At 44.5% G+C, this 10475-nt stretch overlaps 1 protein-coding gene across 1 annotated transcript; it reads right to left on the reverse strand.

Moving 5' to 3' along the window:
* Positions 1-9110: 9110 nt before the first annotated feature.
* LOC108912468 (uncharacterized protein K02A2.6-like) lies at positions 9111-10040 on the reverse strand. The gene is made up of 2 exons (XM_018717699.1): positions 9381-10040; positions 9111-9326 (listed from the first exon to the last, which is right to left on the reverse strand). The coding sequence occupies exons 1-2, from the start codon at positions 10038-10040 to the stop codon at positions 9111-9113; spliced, it is 876 nt and encodes a 291-aa protein (XP_018573215.1).
* Between the last annotated feature and the right edge of the window lie 435 nt (positions 10041-10475).

Raw genomic sequence — 10475 nt, forward strand, 5'->3', positions numbered from 1 at the left:
AAAAACTTGGAATGAATAATGGTTCATTACAAAGTTGACGATAGTCCACGCAAAAACGTGTAGCTCCATCTGCTTTTTCCACAAGAACAATTGGTGAGCTATACGATGAACAACTCCGCCGTATTACTCCTGCTCTCAACATTTGGGTTACTTCTTGGTCGATGATTTGCTTTTTCAACGGAGAAAATTTATATCTACGAATTCTAAAAATTCTATCTTCTTTCAACTTTATCTGATGTTCTACTAAATGAGTACACGACTGTGTCACCTCTTCTTGGAAAACCCCTGGGAAATCGTTTACTATACGTCCGTAACAAGGTATCCACATATCCGGACAAGTTCCTTCATCGAACTTCACGGGATTATACATCTTCGGATTTCGCCCTTGCAATACCCAATACGCAGCTCGTCTTTTCTCTTTTCCAAAATAGATAGCTCCTTGTGTGTAATCAATTGTAGCTTCTTCTCTTTTCAGCCAATCGATGCCCAATATTAACTCCTCTTTGAAACCTTCCATCAAATAGACTTGTATCTGGGTTGTGCTTTCCCCAATACATACATCCAATTCCACCAGCCCATACGCCCAAGTCTCCTTTCCATCGGCTAACCACACTTGTTTTTTCTCCTTTGTGCAATTTCCTAAGTAATAGTCTGGTCTTAAAAAGGAATTCGTGGCCCCTGTATCAATAAGAGCTACCACGTCTTGTCCATTACAACTGGTCAATATTCTTGGTAAGTCCGTCTGGTAAGTATTCTGTATGGAGTCCGCCGTTATACTTCCACTATTGACTCTCAAATAGTGGAAGCTCCCTAGTTTTCCTGGTTCGCCTGATTTTCCGGGACTCTTTGTCCAGGACCACCTCGGTCTGACTCATCACGATTCGGCTCTTGGCTGGTTCTCTCATCTCGTCTAATCTGTCTTCGATCTTGCTGGTTAGGGTACGTCAAAGCTCTTCTAGGACAATCGCGAGCGTAATGGTTCCCTCCACATTGGAAACACGACACTTCCATCGGCCTCGGACTCTCTACCGGTACTAACTCCCTACTCGTTGACGGCTCTTTACTAGCTCTTCCTCCTTGTATACTTTTTATTTGAATCTCCACCTCGCCGGCGATCATCGTCAAACTCTCCACGGAATCAATTGGTTTCCCTACTAAATGTATTTGCAGTTCAGGTCTCAACAACCCTTTCATCTGTAACGACATGGCTCATTCATCCATGCCTAACCTCAATCTTCTAAATAATGCCAATTTTTGCGCAAGGAAAAGCGCCACATCTTCTTTCCCCTGTGTCTTGCAGAACAGGTCTCGCTGTAATCTAATCTGTAGTGATTCATTATCAAATCGATGTAGAAAGTATCTGGCAAATTCCGAGTAAGTCCAATCCAACCCTCGATAAGGCCCATACCATTTATTTGCTTCTCTGAAGTCTACTAGATGCATATCTCGCCCACTCTCTATAGTCTAGTCTATTTCTTTGGCATATCTCTTCTATTCTGACCAAAAACTCTTTTGGATCTTCGAAATCTACACCCTCAAATATTGGATCAAATTCTCGGAGATCAATTCTATTTCTCTCTTCTCGAACGGGGTTTGTTAACTCTTTCACAATCTTCCCCATAGCCTCTCCAAATACGTCTACTAACTTCTGTACTTCGTTTCTTTCATTTCCTTCCGTCGGGCGCCACTGGGTTGTACTTAGCCTGTAACCCAGAACAGGCGTTGCATCAGCTCCTGCTGACGGTTGATCCATTATATTCTGTATACTATTCTTCTTTCCTCCCCCACTCTCAGTCTGCGGAGCAATGAGACTCGCAATATCAGGCGCGGGTGTTCGAGTCACGAGTTAGGCGCCATGTAACCGTGCGCATGCGTCGTTTGCACCGCCGGCCCTTCCGGCGCCTTCGTCCGGGTCTAAGTCGTAAATCGGATATGTAATGCTACCTCTAGGAATGATAGTAGGTCGAACCCCACCGGCTTCTACGATGGTATCTATCTCCCCGATACCCTCAAATGCCCCTTCGAGAGATTCTGTCGTCGTTAGGGATTCCTGCAAGCGATCTTCTTCGATATCGCGAGAGGAAGGTAGCGCGCATGCGCCCCTTTGATTTCTTGAGGTCATTTTGGTAACAATGCAATAGAAATGGGTATATATATATATATATATACAGTGTGATTCACAACTTATCCAAAAAAAATTTGGGAATAGATGCGGCATGAGAAATGGAGTCAATAATGTAAAAAAAATTTTTGTAAAATCCTTATAGTTTATGAGAAAAAAATTATTGAAGTTATAGCACATTAAACCACTACACAGCTGGACAACTGTAGTCTCTAGCATCATTCGCCACGTGGCCTCATCGACTCCGAATACTGAATTCGGATTTTGCAATCGTCGTTGCGATATTTACCTGTTATCTGTGGTTTTTATAATACGTTTTTAGTAGTTGGTGTCAAAAATGGGTAGTTAGTGTCAAAAATGGTTTGCGTGTACTCGGAGTTGATGGATATCGTTTTAATTTATGGTGAAGCATTTGTGTTATGGTGAAGCAAGACAACATTTGTGTTAGTTCGTAGAAACTGAGTAAGACGGACCCAAATGTGTTTACACGTGAGTGGATAAAATTTTGAACAATTGCTGTTGCAGCATCGGGTATGTCAAATGATTTTATTATTTAAAAACACAAATTAATTTTATTAATAATTAATAAAGGCAAAAGCATTTGAATTTGCCGATATAAAATAGGTGCGATAAAATTCTATTTACATATTTCTTTCCTTGCGAAAGTTTTTGTCCGTTTTTATCACGCCGCCATACCGATCGCATTGTGCGGGGTCAGGTTTTACTGTGGACCAGTTTCCAGTGCCATGCAGAAGTGTATTTTTAAATCAATTTCGAACTGACCTTTTTGATTTTTTCTTTACAAAAATTGTATTTGTAAGGGTCCCCTGTACATCCAGAATTTTTTTTGGATATGAATCTCGGTGGGGTTCGACCTAATATCATTCCTAGAGGTAGCATTACATATCCGATTTACGAATTAGACCCGGCTAGGTACAACCCAGTGGCGCCCGACAGAAGAAAGTGGAAAAAATGAGGTACAGAAGATAGTAGACGTATTTGGAGAAGCTATGGGGAAGATTGTGAAAGAGTTAACAAATCCCGTTCGAGAAGAGAGAAATAGAATTGGTCTCCGAGAATTTGATCCAACATTTGAGGGTGTAGATTTCGAAGACCCAAAAGGGTTTTTGGTCAGAATAGAAGAGATATGTCAAAGAAATAGACTAGACTATAGAGAGTGGGCGAGATATGCGGCTAGTAGACTTCGTGGAGAAGCAAATAAATGGTATGGGCCTTATCGAGGGTTGGATTGGACTTACTCGGAATTTGCCAGATATTTTTTACAGCGGTTTGATAATGAATCACTACGGATTAGATTACAGCGAGACCTGTTTTGCAAGGCACTGGGGAAAGAAGATGTGGCGTTGTTCCTTGCGCAAAAATCGGCATTATTTAGAAGATTGAGGTTAGGCATGGATGAATGAGCCATGTCGTTACAGATGAAAGGGTTGTTGAGACCTGAACTGCAAATACATTTAGTCGGACAACAAATCAACTCTGTGGAGAGGTTGACGATGATCGCCGGTGAGGTGGAGATTCAGATGAAAAGTATACAAGGAGGAAGAGTTAGTAGAGAGCCGTCAACTAGTAGAGAGTTAGTGCCGGTAGAGAGACCAAGGCCGATGGAAGTGTCGTGTTCCCAATGTAGAGGGAACCATTATGCTCGTGAATGTCCTAGGAGAGCTTTGACGTATCCTAACCAGCAAGATCGAAGACAAGTTAGACGAGATGAGAGAATTAGCCAAGAGTCGAATCGGAATGAGTCAGACCGAGGTGGTCCTGGACAAAAAGTCCCGGAAAATCAGGCAAATCAGGAAAACTAGGGAGCTTCCACTATTTGGGAGTCAATAGTGGAAGTATAACGGCGGACTCCATACAGAATACGTACCAGATGGACTTACCAAGAATATTGACCAGTTGTAATGGACAGGACGTGGTAGCACTCATTGATACAGGGGCTACGAATTCCTTTCTAAGACCAGACTATTATGTGGGAAATTGCACGAAGGAGAAAAAACGAGTGTGGTTAGCTGATGGAAAAGACTTGGGCGTACGGACCGGTGGAATTGAATGTATGTATTGGGGAGAGCACAACCCAGATACAAGTCTATTTGATAGAAGGTTTGAAAGAGGAATTAATATTGGGTATCGATTGGCTGAAAAGAGAAGCTACGATTGATTATACACAAGGAGCTATTTATTTTGGAAAGGAGAAAAGACGAGTTGCGTATTGGGTATTGCAAGGGCGAAATCCGAAGATAATCCAGTGAAGTTCGAAGAGGGAACTTGTCCGGATATGTGGGTGCCTTGTTATGAACGAATCGCAAACGATTTCCCAGAGGTTTTTCAAGAGGAGGTGACACAGTCGTGCACTCATTTAGTAGAACACCAGATAAAGCTGAAAGAAGATAGAGTCTTTAGAATTCGTAGATATAAATTTTCGCCGTTGAAGAAGCAAATCATTGACCAAGAAGTAACCCAAATGTTGAGAGCAGGAGTGATACGGCGGAGTTGTTCATCGTATAGCTCATCAATCAGGCATATGGAGCTACACGCTTTTGCGTGGACTATTGTCAACTCAACTCGATTACCGAAGACGATGTCGCCGTGTTGCCACCTATTGGGGAAATTTTGAAAGACATAGGAGACGCTACAGTGTTTACTTCTTTAGACCTAAGGAGTGGATACTGGCAGGTGTCTATGGCCAGAGATAGGGTCCATTTAACAGCGTTTCATACTCCGGACGGCGCAGCGTATGAATTTTTAGTCATGCCCTTTGGGCTTAAAAACGCGCCGGCCACGTTTCAGAAACTAATGCTAGAGGTATTGGCTGGTTACGTGAACGACTTCGTCCAGGTATACCTAGACGATATAATAATATATTCCGCTAACAGAGAATTAAACGAGAAACACTTAAGATTGGTTTTGGAAAGGCTGCGTTGTCATGGACTGCGGTGTGCTGTAAAGAAATGTATGTTCGGTGTGCAGGAATTAAATTATTTAGGACACAAGATTAGAAGCTTTTCAAAATTTGAAATTGATATTGTCTAAACCCTTGTGTTTGCACCGACCAGACCCAAACAAACAATATATAGTCCAAACGGATGCCAGTTCGATTGGTGTGGGGGCGGTGGTATTTCAAGAAGGAGAGAATAAGGAAAAACTGATCATCATGTGCAAGTGCAAAGTTTTCCCCAGCTGAGACCCGCTACCACTGCAATGAGCAAGAGGTGCTAGCCGTGGTGTGGGCCTGCAGGAAATATAGACCCTTATTAGATGGACGGGAATTTACCCTAAGGACTGATAGTAAAGCTCTATTATGGTTACAAAAGTATAGAGAAGATAAGGCAAAATTGACCCGATATGCGTTGTACCTACAAGAATTCAAGTTTACAGTAGAACATTGTCCGGGGAAGTCGAATAACTTACCTGATTTCGAAATCCTGAAGAGGAGGTCCTGGAGCCGTTGGAGGAGGAGCGGTTAAGTCCCCCCGAGATAGTACCTGGAACAGAAAGAAACGATGAGTTAGCATTACAGATGGTGAGAAGCATCGAAGAGGCTAGAGAAAATACATTACGGATCCCACCGACGTTCATACAACCGATAACGATAAATCAAATTGATGACCAAAATTTACCTTTATATGAAGTTATTGTGAAAGCCCAGAAGGACAGTCCGGAATATGCGGTTACAAAGGCCCAGATACGACGATTGCAGCAAGGAGAAGAGCCAGCGGATGTACCCTGGAAACGAACCCTGATGGAGAATTATGAAGTAAAAGATGACTTAGTGTGGTATAAAGAAGGAGACGCCTATAGACTGGTCGTTCCTCTAGAATTTTGGCCGAGAGTTATAAACGAATATCACGATAGTTTGGGTGCGGGGCATCCCGGAAGAGATGAAACTATTCGTTCCATTGGACTTTTGTATTATTGGCCGTCAATGAGACGACAGGTAAAGACGCACGTACGATACTGTTTGTTGTGCGCAGCGTCGAAGAGAGGAGGGGCATGGCAAGAAAAGGCGCCATTGAAACCAAGACCTCCACAAAGGCCATGGCAGGTCGTGAGTATTGATATTATGGGGCCGTACGCTCAGACAAGGAAGAAAAATAGATTGTTAATTGTGTTGACCGATGTTTGTTCAAAATGGGTGGAAGCTCTACCTGTATCCCAAGTGAGACCGCGTATCCTGATCGATTTTATGGAAAATATATGTCAACGATGGGGATATCCGGAACGTGTGATCAGTGATAATGGTTCAACATTCAGGAGTAGGGTGTGGACCAAGTATCTACAAGAAAAATTCATAAATCAATACTTCTCTCCCATTTATCATCAAAGAAGCAAGCCAGTGGAGAGAAGAAACCAAGAGTTAAAGAAGTTATTACGAATATATTGTCAACCAATAGAAGAGAATCAAAAGGATGCAGCGATCAACCAAGCTCTGTTTACGTTACGAAACCGTAAGAATTCGGCTACCTGAATGAGCCCTAGCACAGTTTTGTTGGGAGCTCAACTAGTTACACCCGGAGAATGGGGACACCTCGAAGTAGGGCAGCAAGTAGGAAATAACCCGGTAGAACGAGAAAGAAGACTTGATCGTGTGCGACGAAGACAAATCGTATTCGCTAGAAACTTATATCCAGAGAATCTAAGACCGAAAGTACAGTTTCAAGTAGGGGACCGAGTACTAGTACGATGCCACCCAGGAACGCAGACACCGTTGGGGTTGCCATGGAGTGGACCGTACCGGATAATTAATGTTTGTGGACTCAATGTTTGTGAGGTAGATCGAGGTGGATCAATAGTTCTACTACATGTGGATGACCTAAGACCGTGGATAGGCCAGAAGACAGAGAAGTCGAGATAGATCCACTTCATATTCCCGAAGAAGACGAAATACCAAATGATGTCGTGTTAAATCCAGACGAGGTTTAAGAGAATATAGCAGAACCGATAGAACAAGATCGACAATCGGAAGTTTCCGATGACGGAACGGTATCGGATTGTCTAGCATATCCCGATTCGGATTCCGAGAATGTTATGAGAAGTCCGGAAAGATTGAGAAGTGTAAGCCCAACAAGAGAGAACGCGAGTCGTCAGTCGAACATACTTACCCATGCTGAGAGGCCTATGTCACCACAACCTGGAACTTCAAAGATGTACTACCTGCAACGAGAACCACTGTCGACGGCACCTAGAATGGAGAGAAGCAGGACAGGGAAAGAAGGAGATGTTTGGATACCAACCAAAACAAGGGAAGTATCCTTTTATCCTTCTTCCCGTAAATTAAATCTGGCCCCGTTTGTTACAGACACGAGTTCGAGTTTGGTGGTGAACGTGGAGGACCCTGTTAGCCAGACGATTAAGTCGAAAGTGCCGCGGGACGAAAGAGTGGGTGCGATGATCGAGATGGAAGACGTTGTGGAAGAGGAGCGGTTTCCAAAGTCCGTTTTCGCGGTTCCTATTGTAGGGTTGTACCCCTAAAGAATCGTAATGTATTTTTGTAAAATATTGTAAATATGTATGTTTTAGTTGTTAAGATTTTGTAAAGACGCCTAGGTAATCAGGGATAACTAGATGTCTCCGGAGGGGGGTAGTGTCACGGTTTCGCGACGACTACGACCGTGATCCGCGAAATGCGAGTTGAAATTTTTAGACATTAGTTTTGTTAAACGTATAAGGAAATACGAGTCTAGGATTGGTGGAAACGGCGTTTTGGGGCGGGGCCTGTCGATCCGACGTATTATTTAAGACCGGAGTTGTCGTGGCCATTAGGGCCACGAAACAATAAAAAATCATCAGCAACACGCACAAATCGCGCGAGCCAAGGGGCCCGGCAGGCAAGCCAGCGCGCTCGGCGGCGACGTTCAGTCCCCCGTCCGCCTGTTCTCTATAACTAGCCCGCGCTGTCGTNCTGAGAGGCCTATGTCACCACAACCTGGAACTTCAAAGATGTACTACCTGCAACGAGAACGATACTGAAGGTATCGTTACAACGTTGGAGATAAATAAGGCCACAATTAGCGTTGACACATATATTGTCAGGTAAGTAGATTGTTTTTACACTAATGAATTCTTTTTCAGACTTTTATTTATTTGGCAAAAACTCCTTGGCACTCCGAATCACGAAACCAATTCGCTATTTCCCCAGCTAATTTTCAATATTTAACTTAGTTACTATCAAATTGTTTATTCCTAACCTAAACAGGAAGTTCGTAGTATTTTCGAACGACTCGACTACAATAATGCTATAACTTTGACTATGGGTCCCTTCCAGGCACTCCAACGTCCAATACGCAATTTTTTCTATATTTCTTTCAACAAAAGAACCAACTTTGATCGAGCGTAACTTTCTGTGTCAACCAGAGTTTCGCTATCGAGGCGTTCGCGTCCCTCGTATTTATTTGGACCCAGGTTCGTAGGCCACGCCCCAAAACGGGCTCTCGGCCAATCCGGGCCGTTTCTGATCCCCCTTGTTTAATAAAACTATTTTACCCAGAATTCTAACTCTCATTTCTCCAAAATTCGCGGTAGACGTCGCGACCGCGACACCACCCCTTCCCGTAGACGACGGGTGCCATTCGTTGCCACCAAGAAGTCTTACCCCTATCGTTACATAACTAAACAAAGTATACAACATATATACATATATACAAAATTTAAGGGTATAACCCTACGATGGGTACAGCCGTCGGCGGCTTTACAAGTTGCCCATCCTCGCGTATATCTTCCACCATCACTCGGTGTCTCATGGGTAGGTCTCCATCCTTATCGTTTCCTGTAACAGGGGGGCCAGTATTAAACATAGGATTAAGAGGAGGGGAGTATACTTTCCTTTTTTTATGTATCTCCGAGACAGCTCCTCCATCCTGTTGAACCTCTACTGCCTCCTCTGCTTCACTTGACAGGTCACCTTGCCTTCCTTGCCGTTGAATCCCCGATGGTCCTGGACGTGGTGATGGCATCCTCCTTGTTAATTCTTTCAGTGGGTAATCGGATTTCCGTCGTAGAGGGGGATCTTCTGGATCTGAGTCGGGATACGCGTGCCGTCCTGGTCGTCGTCGGTGTCCGATTCCGACGTTTCATCCTCGTCTCCCTCACTGACTGGGTCCATTCCTCGTTCGGGGTCGGGTTCCGATTCAATTCTGGGCAGGTGCATGGGATCCTCATTCACCTCTTCAATTTGGGGATGTCCCATCTAAGGTCTTAAATCATCTACATGTAGCAGTACCTGGGAGGTAATCCGATTTACCTCATATACGTTCATTCCACATACTCTGACCACGGTATATGGTCCAACCCAAGGGGGGCCTAATGGCGTTCGTACGCCAGTCGGGTTTCTTGTCAATACTTTATCCCCCACTCGGAATTGGACCTTCGGCCGCTCATTTCTAGGATAATGATCCCGGTTAAAGGATTCTTGACTTCGTCGGATATCCCTCAATCTCTCTTCCCGTTGCATGGGATCGTTTTGGACAGGTCTTCTCACTTCCGGGTGGCCCCACTCGCCTGGCTGAGTGATCGGAGCTCCTAGCAGGGCCACTCTCGGACTGACCCCAGTCGCGGCATTCACTCGATTTCTTAAGGTTAATAACGCTGGAGCAACATGTTCGTCCCACCGGTCTTCGGTGGTTCGCTGGCAGCCAATCCGGAGGAGTTTCTTTAACTCCTGATTTCTTCGTTCCACCGGATTGGCCCGCTGGTGATATACCGGTGAGTAATATTGAAAGATATATTTATGTTGCAAGTATCGAATACATAAGTTGCTCTTAAACGTCGGTCCGTTGTCGCTGATCACCATCTCCGGGTAACCCCATCGCTGAAAGACTGTTTCACAGAAATCGATTAATGTTCTTGGTGTCATCTTAGGGATCGGCACCGCCTCCGTCCACTTCGAACACAGGTCTACCATTACTAGTAAATACTTATTCTTCTTGATGGTCGCTTCGTATGGCCCCATCACATCTAGACTTATTACTTGCCAAGGCCTTTTCGGGGCCCGGGGCTTTAATGGGGCTCTCTCTTGCCAAGCCCCCCCCGTGTTTCGTGGCAGCACAGATCAGGCAGTGTCTCACGTATGTTTTTAGTTGTTTTTTCATCGCCGGCCAATAATATACTCTAGCGATGGCGCGGATGGTCTCGTCCCGACCGGGATGTCCCGCTCCCGGGCTGTCGTGAAATTGATTTATCACCTCCCTCCAGAAATTTACAGGTACCACTAAGCGCAATCCATCCTCCTCTTCGCCGGTATACCACACCAGCCCATCCCGGACGGTATACTGGTCTCGCAATGTCTTCTCCCAAGATAGTTGCGCCTCTTCCTCCCCGGCTTGAAGTCGTTGAATTC

Source organism: Anoplophora glabripennis, unplaced genomic scaffold (assembly GCF_000390285.2).
Source record: "Anoplophora glabripennis isolate ALB-LARVAE unplaced genomic scaffold, Agla_2.0 scaffold1252, whole genome shotgun sequence".
NCBI lineage: Eukaryota > Metazoa > Arthropoda > Insecta > Coleoptera > Cerambycidae > Anoplophora > Anoplophora glabripennis.